At 38.2% G+C, this 27,559-nt stretch overlaps 1 protein-coding gene across 3 annotated transcripts in view; it reads right to left on the bottom strand.

The window, feature by feature from the left end:
- Picot (putative inorganic phosphate cotransporter protein picot) overlaps positions 1-27,559 on the bottom strand; it is an 85,814-nt gene that overhangs the window by 26,862 nt on the left and 31,393 nt on the right. The window contains exon 1 of one of the 3 annotated variants that reach the window (XM_034975819.2): positions 1,919-2,188. The exons of the other annotated variants lie outside the window; for them this stretch is intronic. Coding sequence (XP_034831710.1) covers positions 1,919-1,997 — 79 coding nt within the window. The 5' untranslated portion in view covers positions 1,998-2,188. Of the gene's footprint in view, positions 1-1,918; positions 2,189-27,559 lie in introns of those variants that run through there. 3 annotated transcript variants of the gene reach the window in all.

Below are 27,559 nucleotides of genomic sequence, written 5' to 3'. Positions count from 1 at the left end.
CAACTGCGTAGGAGGAAAACTAATAAACGGATCTCTGTTACACTTTTACCGAGAAATTAGTGATAGTGAAATCAGAGACTAAGATTTGATTGTTGCAGAAAATGGAACATAGGTATATTATATCTACTTTGTTTAAAGGCGTCGCCCTAATAGGAGCATTGCGAATGCGCGGTCATTCGCGCGTATTTTACTCGTACAAACGCGCGATCAAACAAAATTTTTACAAAAAAAAAAAACCGACTACAATACCTAACCGTATCTGTACACTAAAAAAATTAAAAATTAATTGACTTTTTTACCGAATATATTAATGAAAATGAAAATCTTTTTTATTCGTATAAACTTTTACAAGTGCTTACGAATAGTCGGATGCAGCTACCACTGGTTCGGAATGCCTTTCCTGCCGAGAAGAACCAGCAAGAAACTCGGCGGTTGCTCTTTTCAAATATTTGATATAGGTACAATGTATAGTATAGGTACAAGAGCTAATATAATTCTATAATATTTTTTGGGGCCGGTGCCAATTATTAGCTTATTATATCATACCTAACTATATACAATGTCCTTTTATGCTTGGATAAATAAGTTGAAAATATAACGTAGGTATATAGGTCACTCTCTACGTCAGATAAGGCTAAGTACCTAACACTAATTTATTGGGCTACACTATGCTCAAGTCCTTCTCAGCGTGATATCCTTCGTTGGGGTTGTGACTCGTGGCCTCTTTCCATACAGACACATAATAATAAACGGTGTTCTTGGGATAATAATATAATAATAATAATCTTTATTATCAGACATTACATCCATATTTATAATAATAATTTTAAATTCGTAGGTATATAATTATTCAATATAAAATCTTTGTGTTATGGAGCACCGGTAATGTGTACACCCACCCAGTGCCTCATAAATGGATTATCAAATTTTTCCGAGGGGGTTTTAAGAATGCCATTGGAGGCTTCGCGTATTCTACGCATCACTGATGCCGCTCTTATCCTCATAATCCCATAGAAGTCATCCGTATGAGCCTCAGCAAACATCAGTGAAGCACTGCAGAATCGCGGCAACCCGGTGCGGTGGGCCCCACTATCCTTCCGCATATTATTATGATGATGTTTCGTTATCAAACAGGGCCGATGTTATAGTGATAACAACTTTGAAAAATTGAAGCTTATGGACTTCCAAAGTCGTCACCCGTCCATTCCGGAAATGGGGCAACCTTACTTAGATATTCCCGATAAATGCACTAAGTATCGCAATTTAGGCCACACGTCTCTCTCATGTTCAACTAACAATGCGTAATTAAATGTCGATTCAAGGAAATTATATCGCGGAAAATAACGATAAACGGATACGCAAACAATTCCATTTAAGTACTGTACGACATTTAAATTAGGCTTGGACGATCTAACCTATTTTTCTTTCCTACAATAATAATGCTGAGGCTGTATAATGTGCATTTTGATTAAAATATTCTAGAGAAAGTTTTCTCAAGGCACTAATCTAAAGAGGAATTTTTCTTTTCTACAATAATTATGCTCTAAGGTGCATTTTGAATTTTGATTAAAATATTCTCGAGAAAGTTTTCTCAAGGCACTAATCCCATTTACTGTGGCGAAATAAATTAGGCGAAGAATTTTTCCTACGTTCTTTCTCTACGTTCCGTGCTCATGCATTTGGAAATAATCAATCCACGTGCGATAAAGGAACAAGCCCACAGCATTAATATCCTAAGAAAACCTCCACCATTACTTCACTAATGGGACAGGTCATGACCGTCATCGAATGAGGATAACGTCGCGAGGAAACTGAAATGAAACTGAAAACGAAACTGAAAAGCTTCACTTGAAACTTTTTTTTTATCTATGGTTTTCCCCAAGAGACGGCACAACAAGGGACTAGAGTCAAGACTCACCGCTGTCCGTCTTAGGCCTCTGGTCCTCCAAGCCGGGCTGCTCCCATACCAACACGTGGGCGCCGCGATTCGAAACCATATTCCTTTAGGTGTTTATAAAAAAAAGTAACCGAACAGAACACAGAAGAAAACGCTTAAAAAACTAGCTTATTTAGTATGTCTATGTGACGCTGGTGTGGGAACCAACATTGAGATCGGGGTGGTTCGACATGGCGGGGCTGGCACGTGTTCTGTTGGTGTTGTGAATAGGACTGACTGCCGCGCCGGGACGCGGCTGTGCCGACGAGGCGTAAATATACACGGGGAGACGCTCGGGGGGAAACCACGGCGGTGTGGAGGCGGAACTGAATAACTGACACGTTCAGTTTCGAAATAAATGAGGCTATGAATAACTGACACTGCGAAAGTTTCAAAAAATTGCGATTAAATTCACCTATTGGCTAATTTATTACAGGACAAACAAGAGGACAAACACTGTTGCCAATTTACCATTTTTCATCCGATTTGTGTTGTTATAAATTAATATTATACTTACTATTACTAGCTGATGCCCGTGACCTCGTCCGCGTGGATTTACGTTTTTCAAAATCCCGCGGGAACACTTTGATTTTCCGGGATAAAAGTAGCCTATGTGTTAATCCAGGGTATAATCTATCTTCATTCCAAATTTCAGCCCAAACCGTCCAGAAGTTTTTGCGTGAAGGAGTAACAAACATACACACACACATACAAACTTTCGCCTTTATAATATTATATAGTGTGATTTAGATCAAATTACAACTAGCACAAACATAAAATCGTCGAATACAATCAGTTACAATAAGACAAAAGTTCATTCTGGTTACACTGTTTATCGCAGCACTCTGTCACCACCTGCCTTTTACTTATATAGGTAGGTACCTAAAAGTATGATACGAGATCATTGGCCAATTAAAACCAACGTTGGACATAACATTAAATTACCATTGCATAATGCTGTGGCCAATTTTCCTCCACAGTGGTTATCTCTAGCGGGCTGATGATGATGATGATCATATTATTAGGTATTTTTTTCAAGTTTATCCTATTTAATGTGAGCAAAAATGCCAGTTGTTCAGTTCCGCGTGTACGGCGTGCGGAGCACGCGCTGGCAGCGTGCGGTGACGTAAGCTAAGTTTTTACTGAACGCTGAAAAGTGGTTGTGGGGAACTCGGAAATTATACCGTTACACTTCTTACTTACAAGCTGTGATAGCCTAGTGATTAGGACATCCGCTTCCTAATCGGAGGTTTAGGTTCGATCCCGGGCACGCTCCTCTAACTTTTCCGAGTTATGTGATATCACTTGCTTTATCGGCGAAGGAAAACATCGTGAGGAAACCTGGCACCCGCCTGAGAGTTCTTAATATTCTTAAAGGTGTGTGAAGTCTGCCAATCTATAGACTAGGTAGAGACCTGTGCCACATGTAGTGAGCCGGTGATGGATTGATCATGATGATGATGATGACTTCTTGCTTGCGTCACCGTTCATCATGACACTTTTGTTATCTATCATCATGATCATCATCATCAGCCTGTGGACGTCCACGGTTGGACATAGGCCTTCCCTAAAGAGCGCCACACACCCGGTCCTCATCCTTCCTCATCCAGCCACTTCCCGCCAGCCTCGGTCCATCGTGCTGGAGGGCGTCCCACACTACGCTTGCTTTAACGCGGTCTCCACTCAAGGACTTTCCGGCTCCAACGGCCATTGTTATTACCTATAGTAAATATTAAACAGTTTGTCTGTTTGAAATCGTTAACCTCAAAAAGTGCATTCTGTTGAAATCTTGATGAAAGTTTCTATCTCAGATAATTTAGTTTCTATGAGTACCTACTATACCTAGACAAGGGCGGATCCAGCTTTGGTGCCAGGGGGGGGGGTCACATAGTCGTGGTCAAGTCACAACATCTCGACCTCTTGCGACAGGTCGAGCTGGTAATCGGGGTATGACGAGCGGGGGTTGGGGGGGGGGGACGCCCCGCACACCCGCACGCAGGGCCGTCTTTAACCTATTGGAGGCCCTGGGCACATTAGAATAACGGGGCCCCTATGATCTTGACAGAGTAGGTACTATTTTCTTGGAATAGGGAAAGAAAGCAGATAAGTCTAGACGTATTATAAATGCGAATGTTTCTATCTATCTGTTATCTTTTCAAAGTCCATATTCTAAATCAAAATTTGGTACTCATTGATTTATTAACTACCTAATAAATCAATGTTGGTACTATTCAGAGATAGTTTACACTCGGAAACGGCTTTTTATCCCGGAAAATTAAAGGGTTCTCACGGAAATTTTAAAAAACTAAATCTATGTGGACGAAGTTGCGGGCATCAACCAATATAAAGTAAAAGCGCGAGCGAAGCGAGCGCAAAATTTTTCATATATTTACGAAAAAATCATAAGGTAGCTACTAATATTATAAATGCGAAAGCGTGTCTATCTACTTATCTGTTACCATTTGACGGTCTATCTTTTTGACCAGGTACTACACAGAGAAAGCTTTCATCCCGGAAACCTGCATACACTTTTTATGCGGAAAATCAAAGAGTTCCTACGGTTTTTTGAATACTTAAATCAATGCGGACAAGGTTGCGGGCGGGCAACAACTAATACAGAACAAAAGCGCGAGCGAAGCGAGCGCGAAATTTTCTGTCTGTCTATCATCTTGTTAGGTACTTTTTCACGGCCAAATGTAGGTAGGTAGGTACTACTCAGTGATAGCTTGCATCTCGGAAGGGATTTTTAATCGTAGTGACCAGAACGTACGAGCGAAGCGAACGCAAAATTTATGACATTATTTACAAAAAAAGAAAAGATAAATGTCAGAAATATTGTATTACGATATAGATAAATGCCAGAAATTTAGTACTAAAAACTATAAAGTCATCTGTTGTATAAAGAATAGTTCTATTATCTTTAGGGGTCCCCAGATGCAACGAGCGCTTGGATAATAAAAACTTTACTATAAATAATAAACGTAAAGGACCAATCCGTCCAATACATTATAGGTATATAATACATATTATTTTTTACTTTTAGAGGTTTTTACTGTCGGGAATTTTTTTTAAAGTGAAAAAGAATGAAATATTCTATCATTTGCGTTATCAGTAAAGACAATAACGATCGGATATAAGTCAGTCTTGACTATTTAACAATCTCTACGGTCCTTTGTTTGAGATGGCTTTTTTGACCGTTGATTTTATCGAAATAAATATGTTTTTGGGTATTAAAATATCGGTTGGTCTGTTATAGTTTGGTGATCTGGCACGGACTACTGGGCCCCAATCGATCGTGGGCCCTGGGCAAGTGCCGTGTGATGTTCTTCAATCATTAAAGAACGTCACACGAAATGTGACATCTCTATGTAAGGTGGCGGTGGCGCGGTAAAATCAAATTTTGGATGCGTTTGTTCGCAAGAACATAATGTTTTTGCCATCATACAAAATATTATATTAAATTGATTAAGTATTGAAGGAACTTACATAAAATCTAGGTATATAAAAATATAAAAAACATTACGTTTAACAATTTTAATTAGTGGTTCACCTAGGTCCTGGACGCAGCCCAGGGGGGGGGTCATGCCCCCCATGCCCCCCCCCCCCCCCTGGATCCGCCGTTGTACCTAGATATCTTATCTATTATAGATGGATGGGAGACATGGCTCCCGGAAACTTCGTAAGTTCTTCAAAATCATACCAGCTCGATGAGATTTGCACTCTCCATAATATTAGGTATGTAGATTATATGTAAGTATGTAGAATTTCTTTAAAAATAGGTGAAAAGAGAGCTCTAAAAAGTAATTCTATCATACAAAACTTTTCCCCTTTCGTTCCAACACCATGGTCGATAAAGTTTGTCATAATATTATTGACCTCATTTTACTCCAGTTTCAGGCGATATCGTACCTACCATATTAAACTGACTACTTATTATGCCTATTGCCTTTCCACAATTCCACAACGCCACGGTATAGGATGATTGCTTATTGATGCCTATTGCCTTTCCACAATTCCACAACGCCACGGTACCTATAAGCTGATTGCTTACTGATGCCTATTGCCTATCCAATAATTTACAATGCCACGCGATCATAGGCGATGGTAACTACCGTAACAAGTGTGACTATCGACTTTATTGTTTTATTGCCAATTTATTCCTTTCACACTAAGTAGGTCGTTTTCAAGTTGCCCGAAAACGAATGACCTAACTACGGACTTCAGAATTGTACCTAACTTACACTTTTTACCTAACGTACCTTCTTACAATTTTGATTCGGGAGTTACTGAAGTACGCGGTTTCACGGATCCGTGAAAAAAATACGAATCGAATGCACGTATTTGTATAATCACGGATACAAACCGAATACAGATGAGTACACAAAAGCCCTTAGGGATGATTTATGCCAACACGTGGTGCCTGGTGGCCTGCGCCCGCCACATGTTAGCTTAAATCATCGCTAAATCGGTTGAAGTCGCGATTTGGAGGAGTTAATCCTTGATGGTTATTGAGTATCCTACTTAGGAGTGCACTAAGGAAGGATGTTAAAAAGAAAAAATGCCTGCACGTAAATCCACGTGGATGAAGTCGCGGTAATGAACTATAGGTTATAAGTAGATAGAAGATAAAGATTGAAATCTGATGGTAACAGCGGTGGTCGATGAATGATAACTTATCATTGATAAGTAATGATGTAATCTAAGACGGAAGGCGCGCTAACCTGAGGATATTAAGGTAAGTAATTTTATTTAACCCATACATATTCCATAACCTATATAGGCAATGATATTAGAAGAAAAATATAGGTATATTTATTAACAGCGTAGGTAAGTAAAACATGATCGTGATAGCCTAGTGGTTAAGATGTCTGACTCCTACTTGATCAAATTTTATTGTGTAGGTAGGTACGTAGGTACCTACAAACTAGACCATAGTTCGTACATTTAAGGCAATAAAATAAAGAGAATCAAACGTGATTCCAATAAATAAAATATTCCTAGTAAAAAAACAACGGTCATTAGCCTTTCAAATAATATATTATTTTAAAGTTTCAATTCTCTATTATTACATTTTATACCCTAACTCTATTTGCGTAAGCGTTAATTTAGTTCGCATTGCACAACGATCTATGACGATTTATGACTCACGATAGGTAGAAATACCAACTAAATTTTTTTAGGCGTCTAAAATAACTAGTGACCTTCTAGACCTAGATAACGGTACTTTATTGATGTAGTCAGGATCGTATCATATTAAGGCAAATAGATGCCCCTAGGCAATGCAAATCTTGGGGCCCTACAAGGCACCTATTCTATAGGGTTGGTATTGTTTTAAACAAGAGAAAAAACAGTTTTAAATATTATGTTTTGCATAAAAAATGATTTGTTTTTTAAGAAACTGTTTTTTTCCAACCCTGATCCTATCTGCAATAATATCTATAGGTAGCTTATTCTATGTGTTTGTTATCACTAACGTTTATTGGTTTGTCCTTCAATCACCTCGCAACGGAGCAACGGATCGACGTGATTTTTTGTATGTAACTTAGGCTATTTTTTATTCCGGAAAATGAAAGAGTTCCCACGGAATTTTAAAAGACCAAATCCGCGCGAACAAAGTCGCGCATCAGCTAGTAAATAATAAATCTAAAATAATTATTGTAAATATGTAAATAAATTAAACCACCCCGACTTTTTCCTTGCAGTTTCCCTTATAACACCCCTACTTTTTGGTCGGGCGTTAAAAAGATCTAAACGCTTGCGAAGTTAATCACTGCCGAGCCTCCTATTTACGTACCTACTTAACGTATGACGTCAATTAGTGATAATTTTGATAAAACAAGGTCGTTTGTCTGCAGCTGTACAACGGCTGGAAATAATTTATTTTAAGTTATTTACAGACTACTAACGCCATCTATATCAAATTCATAAATAGCAACGCCATCTCGTAGCGATATTAGGAACTTGCTATCAGGACGTCAAGGCAGTTTGTCAGTTAATTTAAAGATGGCGTAGAAAATGTCCTGTCCCCACTATTTACATAAATGAGTGGTCATTGGGGTCAGGGTGTCCACTGTCCCACAGACTACAGTGGGGTGTCCTTTCCACAAATGATAGGTCGACGAGACGGGAATATGTTTGAAGTGGAAAGTGGAAAGTGGTTAAATTATGTATATAAGAGACAGAGCCAGCGCGTGCCAGACCTTCGTTATTTTATAAAAGCTAAAAGTTTCTCTGCGTACCTATTGTCCTCAACACTGGGGCTCACTGGGCTCTTAGTCCATATTGTGTAAGTTAAGGTATGATTCCTAACCACGCTGCACGCAGCAGTGCTGCCGCAATAGTGCTGTCGCCCTGGTCCCCATACAATCATATAAGCATTCGCGGCAGCACTGCTGCGTGCAGCGTGGTTCGGAATCATACCTTAAGTTCCGATTTTCCGTAAAAATAACGGATGGACTTTATTGAAGGCACCTATCCTTAAGGCTTTACATTATCTTAAGTAGGTAACTAAATATTTCCTACCAGCACAGAATATAATATTATAATGCCCATAGGTAGGTACCTAAGTATGATATCAGCAGCAACTAGATGCCCGTGACTTCGTCTGCGTGGAATTTAGATGTTTAGAAATCCCGTGGTAACTCTCTGATTTTCCGGGATAAAAAGTAGGTAGCCTATGTCTATCTCTGTACCAAATTTCGTCAAAATCGGTTGAACGGATGGGCCGTGAAAGGCTAGCAGACAGACAGACAGACAGACGGACAGACAGACACCCTTTCGCATTTATAATATTAAGTATGGATATGGATAAGTCACGGAACCTATTTACTATTGAAATTTATTATCAAATGACGATAATAATTAAGTAAGTAAACCTACCTAACCTACCTACTACCTAAGTATATCTGATGAGTTGACAACGAGCAGCTACAAAGTATCGCGTTCTGAAATTATTATCATAAGACAATAGGCAGGTAGTCGTAAAAAGGCTTTATAAACTGCAATTAAATCATTAATTATTATCTGTTTTATATTTTATACAACATGGATTGTTAACGTAAGTTGGTACCTACTCATCCCTACTAAAAATAATATAATAATGAACAGTGCGACAAGATTCTTTTGGCACTTGAATAACATTGACAGGGGGGCGCTGTTGGAGAACAAAGGTTTAGAATATTCAAACAAGAACAAAGGGAACACTTGACGGTAACGTTAGTTCCGATTTTCGCCACGCGCCAAGATAGCCTTGTCGTACTGTACTTATAATGAATAGGTAGGTATAGACGGACATGACATGTCCGTCTACCCACCCGTGATAACCTTGTAAAAGTACTTATACAAGTGTCAAACTATGCACCCTAGCTTCGCTCCATTTCGCTTCAAGGGAAACGCATCCTTAAAAAAGATTAAAGTTTTCCAAAGTGAGCTGATTCACTAAGGTGGGTCACAGCAGTAACGTGATGCGACGAGATTGAATAACAAGCACTTGCGCTCATCGCCGGATGCCGCCATTGTGCGAGCTCACACCCACAGAGCTCATACTGATATACCTTTGTCATATACCTATTGTAAAACTGAGCTATTACTGCACTGGGTATGTAAACATCCATTTAAGTATAGCTAGGTTTAGTTCATTGGCGATATGCATGCAATTGACCACAAGCTCTTCGAGTAGAAAAGTTACAACGTCATCAGTTGATAGAATAAACGAAACAACAGTACGCGGCCGAAAGTAATGTACAACCTTCAGAAGGAGATAGCAGATTTGTGGAGCGTTGCGTTGTCTCTGTCGTCGAAACCGAATTTCCGCCGGTTGAATTTTCAAAAATCCTTTTTCTTAGCGGATGCCTACGTCGTAATAGCTATCTGCATTCTGCATGCCAGATTTCAGCCCGATCCGTCCAGTAGTTTTAGCTGTGTGTTGATAGATCAGTCAGTCAGTCACCTTTTCCTTGTGTATAATTAGATAAATAAAAGGAAAGTTGGTTCTATGATTAGCTGTGGATATTTTTTTTTTAATTGAGATAGCGAGCAAACGAGCAGGCGGGTCACCTGATGTTAAGTGATTACCGCCGCCCATGAACATTTGCAGCACCAGAGGAACCGCCGATGCGTTGCCGGCCTTTTAGGGATCTGTTGGTCCGCCCCTTGAATAACCCCATGTTGGCATGGTTGTGCGTTTGCGAGCGCTTGCTCGCGACTGATTGGTCCGACATGCACGCACACTTACGCAATGCCCGTGTATCCGGCGTAACCACAAGTGAAGTCCACTCGCCTTCGTGAATTGCAAGAACTGTAGTAGGATTCAATCCGCGCGATCGAGCCCCCCCCCCCCATACCTACCTATTACCTAGTCACGGTTCCGATTCAATTTCCGTAATAAAAAGTTACCTAAACGTAATTTTTGTCAACTACGCTTCCTCAATTAAATCACAAGCGAAACGAACGAATCACCTAATTATTGAGGCACATAGTAGGTTAAATCGCAATCAATCAATCAATCAGCCTGTTTGCGTCCACGGCTGGACATAGGCCTTCCTAGGGTTGTGCCACACAATATGACAGTTTGTTCCGGCGCTTCTTTTGCTTGTTCTCAGGTGGAAGAAGCGCTGGAGTAACCCGCTCTTAGCTTTAAGTTGTGATGTGTGACACAATTGTATAAATAAACGTCTTTTCTTTCTTTCTTTTCTTTCTTTCCCAAGAGTGCTACCACACACGGTCATCCGACTTCCTCATCCACCCACTTCCCGCTACCTTCTTAAGGTTGTTAGTCCAGCAGTGGGTAGGAGATCGTCCCACACAGCACTTGCTGGTACGTGGTCTCTAGGTTCTCTAGAACACGTAAGCCTCTGCGGCCATCGGATCTGCGGCAGACGTGGCCTGCCCGCTATATCGGTTACTTAAGTAACCGAAGTAAGTAGTGAAACGAACTAGGCTATCACAGCAGCAAATTTGCTGCTGTGATAGCCTAGTAGTTAGGACGTCCGCCTCCTAATCGGAGGTCGGGGGTTCGATTCCGGGCACGCACCTCTAACATTTCGGAGTTATGTGCGTTTTGATTAATTAAATATCACTTGCTTTAACGGTGAAGGAAAACATCGTGAGGAAACCTGCATGCCTGAGAGTTCTCCATAATGTTCTCAAAGATGTGTGAAGTCTACCAATCCGCACTTGGCCAGCGTGGTAGACTATGGCCAAAACCCTTCTCACTCTGAGAGGAGACCCGTACTCTGTAGTGAGCCGGTGATGGGTTGGTCGGTTACTTTGGTTGAGAGTTGAGACTACGGATTTCCTCGTTACGGATTTGACATTTTTGATTTTATTGTGATTTTCCAAAATTTAAAGCTTAGTCATAACAACCATTTTTTATTGAAATACATAAATGCAAACTAGGTAAGTAGGTATTTGATTAGTACCAAATTCAACAGACTCGGTGGTTGAAATAATTCGTAAGTCGGAGTAAACGAGAACCAAATAACTGACATTATTGTGAAAAATATTTTAACTGTGAAAAACAAAATTTGCACTGTTTTAAGATTTCATAATAATATAATCCAAAAAGCGCATAAATGTACGAACTTCATGAGTTCAGCCGGTAGTTCACAAATATTTGCATAAGAATTTTTAACTTTTAAAATAATTATTATTATCTCGTCATAAATTCATAAGCTTAACAATCTTGAAATATTTTACAAGTGCTTGTACTTATAACTTACATTTACTTAAATAAGTAAGCTTATATTTTGAGTAGGTATCTAATTAACATACGTTTTGTAAAAAATACTAAAACGCCTTGGTGATCATCATCATCATCATGATCAACCCATCGCCGGCTTACTACAGAAGACGGGTCTCCTCTCAGAGTGAGAGGGTTTTGGTCATAGTCTACCACGCTGGCCATGTGCGGATTGGTAGACTTCACACCCCTTTGAGAACATTATAGAAAACTCTCAGGCATGCAGGTTTCCTCGCGATGTTTTCCTTCACCGTTTAAGCAAGTGATATTTAATTAATTAAAACGCACATAACTCCTTGGTGATACCACTTATTTCAAATTCAAACGTTAACTTCAGCCGGATTATCAACGCCATGGTAAACTGGTTTTGAATTAACACATTACTAACTACGTCAACTGCAATGATAGATATGTCTGAAAAAACAAAAAAAACAATTATTAAGAGTCTCAAATTAAAAATACTTCGTACCTACCTACTAGTAATACATTTTTTAAATAATGTAAAATTAACTATGACATAATGATAAACAAATCTATACTAGATAATACATAATATTATAGATGCAAATTGCAAAAGTGTGTCTGTCTGTACTTTTTATTGTAATCTTTCATAGCTAAACTTTAATCTTTATTTTTGCTGTAGATTATTCAACCAGGGGGTAATGTACCTAACTAATGTCTTACGTCACGGGTGCCGGGATAAATTCCAAGCGTAGGTAACGAAGATTTTAGAATCCTGAGTGAAGCGCAGGGTTTAGGGTTTAGGGTCTTTGATGCATCAATCATTGTTATTATTGGCTTTTATCGTCTTTTTGCTGCAATTTTTGCCAATAGCTAGAGAGTGTCGGCCAATCAGAGGTGATTGCGACCGTCACACTGTACCTTGGTGTAATTTTTTCGTAATAGAGTCCCAGAAAGATTAGGCACCTTGTATTTCACGCTGACTATTTCAAAGTCAAAGTCTAGAAACATGCTAAATATTATCGATGATATAAAAGTGATAAATCTCGCAAAAAAGATACTTAACAAAAACTAGTCGTCAATAACAATCTTACAATTGCGTTAGTCACTTTTCATCTCGTCATTTCAAATCTTCAGAACAATATGAAACAGGATGTATACGAGATTGTGAGACCTACTTATTTAAAAGCACGCAGGATCTATTTAGCACTCATCTACCTGCTCTCCACGCTTTTGCGTCCTCAAAAATGCTGCATGAGCTGTGCTATATTAGAGTTTAGAGACGATCTACTCTTTATTTAAAAGATATATAAAATAAAAAATATTTTTATTGCTTTCGAAAGAGGTCAATGGTATTTATTTTTATTCACATTTAAGTGTTTTACTCAGTAAAAAATATTACACTGGTATGTACCTAACAAAGTGGTGATAAATTGCGCTATGCAAATCATTCATTATGAAGGAAACGACCAATCTTGAGCATTTAAGGCATGAAAATTTTTAAATTATTTTTATCATAAGTATCATTAGTCATTTTTTATTTGTATCAGATATTTTTTTTGCCGATCAATCCAAAAACAGATTTGTTTTTAAGTGTTTAACTATCGCAATATCTACAGTTAAACTTTTTCGCTAAGATCACAGTTTTTTAGGGTTCCGTACCTCAAAAGGAAAAACAGAACCCATAAGGGTTCCGTTTTACTATAAAGTATCACTTTTTTGTCTGTCTGTCTGTCAATAAACCTACAGGGTACTTCCCGTTGACCTAGTTAATCATGAAATTTAGCAGGTAGGTAGATCTTATAGCTGACATTTGGGGAAAAATCTGAAAACCGTGAATTTAGGGTTAGATCACACAAAAAAAATTAAATTGTGGTCATGAACTAATAATTAGTATTTTCAACTTTCGAAGTGAGTGACTATATCAAGTGGGGTATCATATGAAAGGTCTTCACCTGTAAATTCTAAAACAGATTTTTATTTATTTTTATGCATCATGGTTTTTGAATTATCGTGCAAAATGTCGATAAAATACGATTGTAATACGGAACCCTCAGTGCACGAGTCTGACTCGCACTTGGCCGGTTTTTGGAAAATTAATAAAATTACATCTGAACGCGCAACATTGGCAGACCCCCACTATGTGGATCGATGACATCACAATATAGGTAAGTAGCAAGGAGTGGATTAAACACCACACACCACACAAGCACCACACGCAGCATCTGAGATGTGTTTGCGATTTGTGTGGTGCTGCGTGGTGGGTGCGTATTGCTTGCCTAGTGGCTGCTTCTTCCTGCATATTTAGCAGTGGGAGGGCGGGCGGTGCATTTCGCATGCTGCATGTTGCACCATACAGATTCGACCTGTTTCAGCGGATTATATATCAAATTAAGCTTTTGGTTCATTGTTTAGTTACAATAACATCCACACTATAGGAAAATAGGATGAAAATACACATTAGCTACAAGTTTTATTTTGCGACTTCGTTCGCGTGGATTAAGGTTTTTTGAGGATCCCGTTCCCGTTGGAATCTCAGGATTTCAAGGAATATTTTTTCCAAATCAAAAGTCCACCGGTTTAGACTGTGTGCTGTCTATTTGTTAAAGTCATGGACCACGGTAGGTACAGTTTTGCATGTAAGTAGGTACATAATATAATATATCTACTTAGATAGTGAATATTAAGTAAATAGCTGACCGGGCGAACTTCGTACCGCCTAACAGTCGACTCTTTAAATTTTTTTAATACTTACAATTTTTAAATTTTTTCTCTCCGTAAGAACCATCCTCGTACTTCAAGGAATATTATAAAAAAAGAATAAGCGAAATCGGTTCAGCTGTTTTCGAGATTTGCGATCAGCAACACAATCAGCGATTCATTTTTATATATGACGTATATAGAAGAAGATTAATAAAGCAGCGGTTGGGCAGCGTTCAGGAAGCTTCGAGATGTCTTTTTGTTCGAAATTCCTTATTCCAAAGTCTTCGAACAGTGCGTATTGCCAGTGATGACATATGGATCCGAGTCATGGTCGCTAACTATGTGCCTCGTAAGAAAGCTCAGAGTCACTTAGCGGGCGATGGAGAGAGCTATGCTTGGAGTTTCTCTACGTGAGGAGATCCGTAGGAGAACTATAGAGTAACAGACATAGCTCAACGGGTTGCGAAGCTGAAGTGGCAATGGGCAGGGCACAAAGTTCGTAAAACCGATAGACGTTGGGTTCCCAAGGTGCTGGACTGGTGACCTCGCACCGGAGGACGCAGTGTTGGAAGACCCCCCACTAGTGGACGGACGACATCAGACGAGTCGCAGGGAGCCGCTGGATTCAGGAGGTGCAAGACCGTGACGTGTGGAAGTCAGAGACCTATGTCCAGCAGTGGACGTTTATCGGTTGATGATGATGAATTAATAAAGAAGAATAAAGATTGTATATTGAGTAATAGCTTAGATATTGGACCACAAGATTATTTAACATGGTTTTATGTTGTTTTAGTCACTGAAATGAAAGGTAGTGAACAGCCTTATTGCATAAGTTTATAAAATTGTTGAGTCAATAACTGGATCAACGAAAGGTTGCAACTTGCTTTAATTTTTCGATGTTTAACCCACTGCACTGATTATTACTAAGTGTTATGCATATTATCTTCTCAATATATAATACGAAAAGGTGACTGACTGACTATTATCTGTCAACGCGCAGCTCAAACTACTGGATGGATCACTAAATCGCTTGGCGGCACGGCTTTGCCGGTAGGGTGGTAACTAGCCACGGCCGAAGCCTCCCACCAGACAAACTTCCTTTATAATGTAGTCAAGGAATAAGGCCCTACTTTTCAAAATTCCCATGCAAGCGAAGCCACGGGCGATCGCTAGTCTTTTTATAAACAGTAGGTACATGACACATGTAATGACCAGTAGGTCGATTTCGTAAAACCTGCATTAATCATTATTTTAATCTCGATTGTTGTTAATTTGTCCATTCTTGTTGCAACAATGCATTGTAGCCAATAGTGAGCGAACGTCAACTAATCAGAGACATTGTAACATTTGTAGCTATCGTTCTACCGTAATTGAGCACCTGCGTAAATGACAGTTTTATGATAAGTAGGATTCTTACCAAAGGTTTTTCATATGGCTAGTGGCTACCTAATCCTTTAAGCTATACAGGCTATAATATATAAAGATATTGATATATTCATTAACCTTTCCTTAAGGTCTTAACTGCTACCTTAAAGAACCTCCGATAGTACTTTTTTGGCGCCTGAATTGGCATCAGTACCTCATTACCCTTATTATAAATGCGAAAGTGTGTTTGTTTGTTGGTTTATTGGTTTGTTGGTTTGTCCTTCAATCACGTCGCAACGCTGCAACGGATTGACGTGATTTTTGCATGGGTAATGGGTATACATAAAGACCTGGAGAGTGACATAGGCTACTTTTATCTCGGAAAATCAAAGAGTTCCCACGGGATTTTTAAAAACCTGATTCCACGCAGACGAAGTCGCGGGCATCAGCTAGTAAATTAATATAATATTCCAATAAAAGATGACGCATTGTATTTTTCAATGCCTTTCATTCTACAAAGTGTCGTCAGGCTTTACTGATCCTTCATACCATCCGGAGCACGCGAAAAAACGCCCTCACTTCTAATGAGATCGACACGATATCCGCCCGATTTCCGTACGATTTTCGCTCGCATAACACCGCAAGATGAATTCTTAGCCTAAAATAGATTTTCGAACAATTTTTGACACTTAATCATCTAAATATATAAAAAGAAAAGGTGACTCACTGATCTATCAACGCGCAGCTCAAACTACTGGACGGATCAGGCTGAAATTTGGCATGCAGATAGTTATTATGACGTAGGCATCCTCTAAGAAAGGATGTTTGAAAATTCAAGCCCTAAGGGGGTGAAATAGGGGTTTTAAATTTTAGTAGACCACGCGGACGAAGTCGCGAGCATAAGCTAGTTCTCTATATAAAGTAGACTACTAAGAAAGGATTATGTGTGTACAAATAAAGGGATTTTTTTAAAACCTGAATCCTCGGGAACCAATTCGAAGGTAAAGGTTTTGTTTTTTATGTGTTTTGCTCTGTACAAATCTTTGTGATGTGTAATTAAAGTACATTCATTATTCCTTATACCTACCTACTTAATTTTATATTCATTCGAACTATCAGCAACTCAAATTAATATTATAACACTTGATATCATGTATCATCAAAATTTTATATTATATAATATTATTCTTAAGTAGTCGTCAGTTATAAATAGCATCTTCGTCCGACATTACCTTGAAATGGCCGATTGCTTGTTAAAACCAGAGAAACCTTTTGAACGTCTCCGAACAAAAAAAACTGTCTTGCATTTCTTTCTTTTTGTCAGTCATTAGTACCTATGTAGGTACTTCAATTTAATCTTATTCGTAAGTATTCCGTAATTTCAAAAATAGTGTTTTTTAATCCCTTAGTTGATTTAAATATTAATAACATAAAATTTTCATCTGTTCATTTTTGGCACTTTCTAGCTTATGATCTTGCGCCATCGTAATAAAAAACGGGATAGCTCAGTCGGTCAGTCAGACAGACAGACAGTCACCTTTTCCTTTTGTATATTATTTAGAAGATAATTTTCAGACATAGGTATAACTAAGTACAATAAATAAATAAGTTTTAAATTAGCTTATTTTTATTAGTTCAGACAATGTCTGAGAGGGTCTGGGTTAGGTACAATCTCCTAGTTAGGTCGAAAAGCATATCTAGGTATCGATAATAATAATCGATATCTAGAAGGCATTCAAAGATTTATCTATTCTATTTTCTAGCCAGTTAGACAATAACCATTAGAAAGTTAGGGAGAAAGCTAACATCAATTAGCATCTAGACATGAACACTGTATAATACCTAAGCCTATACTGGTTCCTTTTGCCGATTTACAATTTAAATGGTTCAAAACAATATTTACAAACAAATTACCTACGGCATGCATATCGAATTCAAATCTAACGACTAACGACCTATGACTTTACTGCCTAGTCTACAATCTTATTTATTTTATCTGTACGTTTCATTCAAGAAAACTTTAGCAGGGTTGTTACATCAAACATTGAAAAGATAGATTCTCAAATAGAATTAAATAGGAGCCCTCTATATTTGGCTTTAATTTTGTCTCCAATCCATCCAATCCATCAGCCTGTTTGCGTCCACTGCTGGACATAGGCCTTTCCAAGAGCGCGCCAAATTGGCGCTGCTCATTAGAAGTACATGACCATGACATACCATACAGACCACGCTGGGCAGGCGGGTTGGTCAGCGCAGGGCTGTAGGCTATTTCGCACCAGTGACGCTGCTGCCCGTCTCTGGTCTGTATTATTTAAAGCCAAGCCATATGGAATGGTTATCCCGCCATTCTTCGGTCGTCATATCCTCGTCCGCTGATTCGCAGGGGCACCACGTGCAGGTGAGGTTGACATTTGGGGTGCTAAGATGTTAGCGCACCCCCTTACCCCCCTTAATTTTGTCTCATAATTATTATTGAAGACTGTAGTCACTGGTTTACATGATTCTAGTCACTGGATCCAGTAAGCCAGTCTAGCTAAATTGACGGCTATTTAAAGGGCTGAGTTGTACAGTACGTGGCAGAAATGTACATCGGCCTTTAGAACGACATTTCAGCTTTGTAGAGCGTTGTCTCTGTCACTCATACGTATATGACGTACATATTATAAATGCGATAGTGTGTTTGTTTGTTGTTTTATTGGTTTGTTAGTTCGTTGGTTTGTGCTTCAATCACGTCGCAACGGAACAACGGATTGACGTCTTTTTTGCATGGCTATAGTTGAAACCCCGCATGCTGATTCGCTAAATTAATGCCCAACGAACGTTGAATGATAGCCGAGGTCACTTGACATTCGTTGGTTCTGCATTGCTGCTTCACTGAGTGATATTAAAATAATTGTTCGTAAAAAACCTTCAATGGATTAAAAATAAATATCAAATAAGCCATCATTAGTCGTTGGACACAGAGTTAGTGAATCGCCTTACTGGAAAGTGGTATAGGCTACTTTTTATCCCGGAAAATCGTAGAGTTCCCACGGGATTTTTAAAAACCTAATTCCACGCGAACGAAGTCGCGGACATCAGCTAGTTAGTAATAATTTAGAAAGATTGGACACTGGACCGTAATATCTACAACTGGATTAATGTGAACCAGCCTTGAACTTTACGTTTTGTCACGACAGTTTACAGCAAAAAATTGTGTAAACAACGCTTAATGGATTAAGTAAAACGGTTTTTGCAGGCTGGCTTTTTTCTGCTATCTAGGTTATACGTAAAGTAGCTTTACTTAACGATGCAAAAAATGTACAGATTATTTATACTTATGGATTGTTTTATTATTATTACAGACTAAATGATGCCCGCGACTTCGCGTGGATTTAGGTTTTTTAAAAATCTCGTGGGAAGTCTTTACTTTTCCGGGATAAAAAAGTAGCCTATTTCGTTCTTCCACGGGATGTAAGTTATTTCTGTACCAAATTTCATCAAAATCGGTTAAACGGATGGGCCGTGAAAAGCTAGCAGACAGACAGACAGACAGAAACACTTTCGCATTTATAATATTAGTATGGATTACAGAATTACAGATTACTTTTAGGGATTGTTTAAATGATAATCTTTACCTTGAAAATAAGTTGATAACGTATTATGACTTTTCATCTCTGAATTTATCATTATCGCCATCTCAACCTATCGCGCGCCGGCCAAAACTTACTTAGTCCACCACGTTGGCTAAGTGTAGTGTGGCAGGCTTCACACAAGTTTGAGAACATTGTGCATGAACTCTCAGGCCTGCTGGTTTCCTCAATGTTTTCCTTTATGACTCCAATTTATTTCCCATTACCCATTGCAATGTATTGCCATTGCAGTGGATAATGGGAATAGTGAGACCCACCCCACATGCTTAAGTTACTATCATCATCATCATCATCATCATCTATTCTTCATCAACCCACCACCCGGCCGGCTCACTAGTCAAGCACTACTAAGCACGGGTAACTTACGCCTCTCAGTAAGATAAGGTTTTGGCCATAGTCCACCACGCTGGCAAAGTGCGGATTGGCACTTGGCAGAGTTCACACACCTTTGAGAACATTATGGAGAACTCTCAGCCGTGAAAGTTTCCACGCGATGAAGCAAGTGTTTTTTTTTAACGCACATATCTAACTCCGGAAAATTTGAGGTGCGTGCCTCGGGATCGAACTCCCGAACTCCCGAATAGGAGGCGGACGTCCTAACCACTAGGCTATCACGACTTTGTTACTATAAATTAGTACATTTTCTGTATTTACCTATTATACATCTAGTAATTCTGCTATGTATTCATAAAATCAATGTCTTAATTTAGTTTCAGAATATACCTACCTATTTACTGTCAGTAGGTCTGTATGTTACAATAAACTTAAAAGGACTTTATATAGTAGGTACCTACTCTGCGTTACAGAAATAATAGTTTATTCACCTTGTGACCTTTGGGAAGTAAACGAATAACTTTAGATACACGCTATTAAAAGATCTGCTTGAAATAAATTAACCAAGTCCATTTAAAACACTACCTAGGTACGCAATTTATTTTTAACCGACTTCAAAAAAGAAGGAGGTTCTCAATTCGTCTGTATGTTTATAAGATAAATTGGATCAGCCTATTAAAACGAGAATGTGTGCTCTGAAATACAAGATTTATTTTGTTACTTTTTATAGTTTTCTACACACTTATGCTTATTAACATCACAATAACACACCTGAAATACAAGAAACGACATTAAAGTTTATACTTTAATTAGGTAAGCTAACTCCTTATTAATTAATTTTGATTCTTTTTAATTTAATCTTTTCACGTAGGTAATCCAAAATAGGCTAGTTGACACTTTTTTTAAGTAGGTCTTAAATGGTTAATATTTGTCCAATTAGATCAAAAAAATTAACACTATATTTTTTTGCGCCCTAAAAACCGTAAAACTTTAATTTAAAAATATATTTTTCTTAGACAGGTGAAAACACTGTCGGCCATGTTTGGCCGATAGATTATCTGCGCTCTGGCGTCATGCATTTGTAAACAACAGCATAACCTCCCAAAGTTTAATAAACATGACTTCTATACTAGTTTACATGAATAATATAGTAATTATCGTTATTGTATCATCCGAGAATGTAAAAACGCATCGATAAAGACTACAGGAAAGTTGTGGATTAGAGTGCCCAGTGAAATAAATATACGTAACACGTGAAGACTTGCTTAAAGGGATCCTATATCACTAACGACTTCAACCCAAATTTATTTTTGCAAAGATCACTTTGTTGTAATTCTTAGGTACTTAATAACTTATTCAATTTATAAAGAGAAAACGATATTTTTTTACGTTTACTATGAGTTTTTAAAAACATATAAAAACTAGCTTATGCTCGTGACTTCGCCCGCGTGGACTTCATAAATTTCAAACCCCCATTTAACCCACTCAGGGGTGGAATTTCAAAAAATCCTTTCCTAGTGGATACCTTCTCTTTACCTACAAAGAACACACCCACCAAATTTCATGTATCTAGGACCAGCTGTTTAGATGTTTAGGCTGTGCGTTGATATATAAGTTAGTCAGGACTTTAAATTTTATATATATGGATACTACGTTAGTCCCCGCGTGACATAGGGATGACATTTCTTTGTTTACATATTTAATGACGTCACATTATGGCTGACAGCGTTTTCTGCGTTTCAAATAAAAATAAAAACTGTATTTTTTTAAATTGGATTTATATATCCATCCTGCGTTTTTAATAATTGTTATTGATATATTTCGTTGTCTTAAGCAAAATACTATAATAAATAATCATTTATTGGACGAAATTAGATATGAGTCAAGTAGCCTATTCTAACCTCCCATCTTGTCAAAATCCTCGTCCCTTCAAAACACAGATTAATAATACAACTCGCTGACAAATGACAGTCCTGTCCTGGATCTAAGAAAATAGGAATTTATTTTCTTTACATGTTTTTTTAAAACCAACTAATAGATGATGTCTGCGATTATAATAATAATAAACATTTATTTTAAGATATTTCATTCATAATTTGTTAGTAACAGTAGACCTTATTAGCTATGTTAGTCACTTAATTAGACTAGAGTTTTTTTTTATTTTATTATTGAGATACAAGTTAGCCCTTGACTGCAATCTCACCTGGTGGTAAGTGATGATGCAGTCTAAGATGATATCGGGCTAACCCGGAAGGGGTATGGCAGTTTTTAATAAACCCATGCCCCTTTAGTTTCTACACAGCATCGTACCGGAACGCTAAATCGCTTGGCGGCATGGCTTTGCCGGTAGGGTGGTAACTAGCCACGGCCGAAGCCTCCCACCAGACCAGACCAGAAGTTAAGAAATTATAAAATTCCAAACCCCTGCCAGGAATCGAACCCGGGACCTCCCACTATTAAGACCACAGCGCTCACCACTGCGCCAGGGAGGTCGTCAAAACCTCGTTATTATTAATTTAAATTATCTTAATTAATTCATGTACCCCCTTGACCACTGGGTGTTCATGTGTATGATTATGGTCCACATGGATGTAGGTTTTTTAAAAACTCCGTGGGAACTCTATGATTTTCCGGGATAAAACTAGCCTATATCCGTCCGTCTCCGGGATGAAAGCTAGCTGTGTATCAAATATTCATATTATAATGATGTCCGTGTCTTTCTACAGTGTGGATTTAGCTTTTTTAAATATTCCGCGGGAACTCTTTGACTTTCCAGGACAAATGAGCAGGGTTAAAAAGTAGTCTAAATGTATAAAAGGAAAAGGTGACTGACTGACTGATCTATCAACGTACAGCTCAAACTACAGCTTCTGGATGGATCGGGCTGAAATTTGGCATGCAGATAGCTATTATGACGTAGTAGGCATCCGCTTAGAAAGGATTTTTGAAAATTCAACCCCTAAGGGGGTGAAATAGGGGTTTGAAATTTGTGTAGTCCACGCGGACGAAGTCGCGAGCATAAGCTAGTTCAAATATAAATGTTTAAAACAGCTCTACTTAGGAAAAAATATTATAATGTGGAAAAGAATTTTCTTGTTCCAATATTACCAACAAGTTTACCTCAATTTTTCAGTTGAAAGAATATTTCTTCAGTTTCAGTTTATTCTTTGCAGTTGGTAGGTTAGGTACTTACCTGTAAAAAAATACATAAGTATATTATTAATTACATAGTGATATGCCTTATTTGAGAAACGTGTGGCTTAGCTATTGTGACACGCATATCAATATTTTTTTTGAAGAATATTAGCCATGTTAAAAATGACTAATATACCCCTTTCCTCTCCAACTAAGCGTCAAGCTTGTGCTAGGAGTATGTACGACAATAGTGCAACGGGCGGGGTTTGAACCGTTGACCTTTCGGTTTTCAGTCCACTCCTTTACCCGTTGAGCTATTGAGGCTTTAAATTGATTGCGATTGTTAAGCTTCGTTGACCCAAGTCGGTAACTGGATGGGTGACCGACCGTGTGATCGTGGGTGGTGAGAGCATGTCACACCGTCACGGTCGATACCGGTTATTATCACTAGCGCGCTCCAACAACCTAGACCTCATCATTGCATTTTTAAGCATGATTGTCGTCAAGCGCAATTAACTGATTGCACGCAATTAAAAAAATCAGTCATAATAAATCAGTCAAGTTCGAGTCGGACTCGTATAGTAAGGGTTCCGTACCATAGTACAAGAAATAATTTTTTTTTTTCTTGGCAGCCATTTAGAATTTTTTTATTATTTGCTGTTATAGCTGCAATAGAGTATGTTCTGTGAAAATTTCAACTATCTACCTATTACGTTTATATAGGTACAGCCCGCTGACAGACGAACGGACGGACGGACGGACAGCGGAGGCTTAGTAATAGGGTCCCGTTGGCACTTGGCACCCTTCGGGACCCTGAAAATATCATAGGTATATAGGTACAGGTGGTTTAGTTAAGTTATTAAGTAAGTATCACGCAATGGCACTTTCAGTTATGACTTACTTCATCCGCGTGGACTACATAAATTTCAACCCCCTATTTACTCCCTTAGGGGTTGAATTTTCAAATATCCCTTCTTAGCAGTTGCCTACGTCATGATAGCTATCAGCATGCCAATCCGTCCAGTAGTTTCAGCTGTGCGCTGATTGATCAGTCAGTCAGTCACCTTTTCGTTTTATATAGGTATTTAGATGAATCACCTTAACCAGATTAAAACTATGTAAGCTATTTGATTTGTAATGCCGACATTAATTTAAAAAATGTAAATCATTTAGGTAACTGCGCGAGCGCATCGAATTAACCTTGTCGGGCACGCCATTCCATGATAGCAAAAAAAAAACATGAGAAAAACCATGGAAGAAGTCAAACCTTCACCGGCGAATGGCTGTAAAATGTTAGAAATGCGGATAAAATGTGTTTATAAAGTGGACAAAAAATATTTTTTCTATAAAAATAAAGCATTATAAAAAATACATAAGTAGGGCTTTTAATAACTATTTCAACCGTCATGGTGACCTTAAATGGAAATTTAGGTACTAGGTACATTCTGTTCCTAAATATTATTATTATTAATTTATATTTATTTATGCCTATAGTTTGTTATTATTTGATTTAATGTTAAGTAACTATATATATATATATATATATATATATATATATATATATATATACATATATATTTTATTTATTATTAATATTATATATTGAGTATTTTTATTTATTAAGGACCTTTCTATGAGTGTAGGCCTCCTCCATTTTTTCCCACAACTTTCTGTCTATAGCTTTATTGACCCAATTTTCTCCCGCTATGCTAGCAATTTCATCTGCCCAACGTTCCAGCGGTCTGCCTCTTTTTCTTTTTCCCCGGGGGGCAGACAATTTCTTTGTCCATTTTTGCGTATCCATTCTCGCGATATGACCTGCCCATGCCCATAATAAAATATTAAGTATAATTATTTAGGTACACCCTTATTAAGTAAACTAGTTTATGCTCGCGACTTCGCCCGCGTGGACTACACAAATTTCAAACCCCTATTTCACTCCCTCAGGGGTTGAATTTTCTAAAATCCTTTCTTAGCGGATGCCTACGTCATAATAGCTATCTGCATAGCCCAGTCCGTGCTGTGCGTTGATAGATCAGTATGTCCTGTCCTTTGAAGTATAATTTTTAAAGTACAAACAATATATGACTAGCTGTTTCCCGTGACTTCATTTGCGTATTAGACTAGGATTTATTAATTTATTTTAAGGTACTTGCAGATGCAGTCATTTAGCAATGACGAGACCTCGTTAATTACTGTAAACAGTGAATGCTGCACGTTACTAGAGTCGGCGTAATTGATTACCGACGAGCACGACTCAACTAGGTTCAATACATAATCTGCAAGCAAAAACTAAACAGTCAACCAGATGAATCATGAATGAATTCTAATTTTTTCCCCTACGTTACCGAATTAGATTTAAAATTCTATTTTTATGAAAAACCTACACTTACTTGAAGTACCTACCTACTTACTTAGTCAGTTAAAAACTCAATGGCTAGTAAAAAATCAGTCAAGTACGAGTTGGTCTCGCACAGGAAAGGTTCCGTACAACAAGAAACAAAACTTTTAATTTTTTTCTTGCTTAGTAATAGGGTCCCATTGGCATTGGTACGGAACCCTAAAAAGGGGACCCACACAGGGTTTGGATAATGTGAAAAATTGCAAATTATTACCATAGTTTTCAAAAGGCACGATTTTGAAATTACGTGTAATAACACGTCAATTTAATTTACTTTCATAGCCACCTTGGCTAATATTGTTAAAAAAAAACCTCTATGCATTTTTTATCGATGCATCTTTCACTAGACCCTGACCAGTATCAATAAACGCAGTGTATTGCATACATATATTTATTATTTATTATACTTACCTATTTGAGCTTATTTCAAAATCAGAGAGCTCGACGTTTCTATTTTGATTAGTTAATATTAATAATAATTATTATTATTATTTTTAATTGCTCAAGTAAGGGTACTTACAAAAAATGGTCACTTTTATCAATAAGTTCGATAGTTTGAGTAGTTTCTATAGTTTTGTCGCCGGGTTATAAGCGAGTGTGCAAGTGCGACGAGCGATTACTCGCGCCATTCACCCGTGGTCGCTCAGTCCTGCGCGCGTAACACGGTTAAAGTCGTATTCAAGCGAGCGAGCATCGCTGAACGAATATCGCTAAGTGTGTTTATTTTTGAAAGCTCGTCGCTCAGCGACTAGCTCTAGTAAAGCGAGTCGTCGCCGGCAGTGTGAACAGTCAGAGATCAACTTTTGATATATGCATCTCTTTCGTTTACTCGGAATGTACTACACCTATTGTGCATTTCTTGAGAGAGAAAATCGCCGATAGTTAGTCGTTTTATCGCCGGCGGCGCGCGGATTACTGCCTTAAGTATCATACCTACCTAATTTCCCTGAGCGTGTGTCATCTAGGAACTGTCCTTGTTCGGGTACACGGTCAGTATAAAGCCAGGAAGTCCTCAATTTTTTCAACGTAGGTATTTTCCTTACTCTGTACTTTATGACAAAGATGTACCTACTTAGAAGTAAATGGACGATTAACTGATGATGTAGTCTCTCATCGTCGGTTATTATGTGACAAAGGCTAGATACCTACATGAACATACATTATTATAAAAGAACTAGCTGATGCCCGCGACCACGTCCGCGTAGATTTACGTTTTTCAAAATCCCGCGGGAACTTTTTGATTTTCCGGGATAAAAAGTAGTAGATGTGTTAATCCAGGGTATAATCTATCTTCATTCCAAATTTCAGCCAAATCCGTCCAGTAGTTTTTGCGTGATTGAGTAACAAACATCCAAACATCCACACTTTCACAGTTACATTATTAAGTAGGACTAGATGATTCCCACAACTTCGCCCGCGTGTTAAAAAGACCCGGCCAAGTGCGAGTCGGACTCGCGTACGAAGGGTTCGTTACCATTATGTATAAAAACGACAAAAAAAAAAAAAAAAATTTATTTATTTATTTTTAAAGTAAACTGTAACTAAAACTAAATATTCTGTGAATATTTCAAGTGTCTACCTATTGCCGTTATCAATATCAAGCAAAAACGAGCAAAAATATCAGTTTTGTTGTATGTGGGAGCCCCCTTAAATATTTATCTATCTGTTTGTCTGTACCAAATTTTATCAAAATCGAACGGATTAAACGGATGGGCCGTGAAAAGCTAGCAGACAGACAGACACAATTTCGCATTTATAACTATATAATTTAGGTAGATATAGATGTGATCTAGATTAAATGAAAGTTCTAGGATGATAAATAAAAGATATTTTTATCAAATCCATTAAAAGTAAAATACCTAAAAATGTTAGTTGACTCACCATGCCTTAGGAGCCATCGACTACTCTGTGCCCATTGACTGTGCCATAGAATTATCCCTTGCTCCCATTGATCATGATCATGATCAACCCATCGCCGCGCCGGCTCACTGCAGAGCACGGGTCTCCCCTCAGAGTGAGAAGGGTTTTGGCCATAGTCTACCACGCTGGTCATGTGCGGATTGGCAGACTTCACACACCCTTGAGAACATTATGGAGATCTCTCAGGGCATGCAGGTTTCCTTACGATGTTTAAAGCAAGTGATATATTTTAATTACTTAAAAAAGTAAGAGGTGCGTGCCCGGGATCGAACCCCTGACAGGACATTTTGACTCAGTAATCGTGAAATTCATTTTATGTGAAAATGGAAAATATAACATTGATACCTACTTGTGAAACAATAAACGTATTATCGAGACATCGTAAAACGTGTTTAACGCCACGTTTCGATTTGCTACCGTATTTACGTAGGTTC

Source organism: Maniola hyperantus, chromosome 15, assembly GCF_902806685.2.
Source record: "Maniola hyperantus chromosome 15, iAphHyp1.2, whole genome shotgun sequence".
Taxonomy (NCBI): Eukaryota; Metazoa; Arthropoda; class Insecta; order Lepidoptera; family Nymphalidae; genus Maniola; species Maniola hyperantus.
Note: the sequence above shows the minus strand (reverse complement) of the source record. Positions and strands in the feature narration are given on the sequence as shown.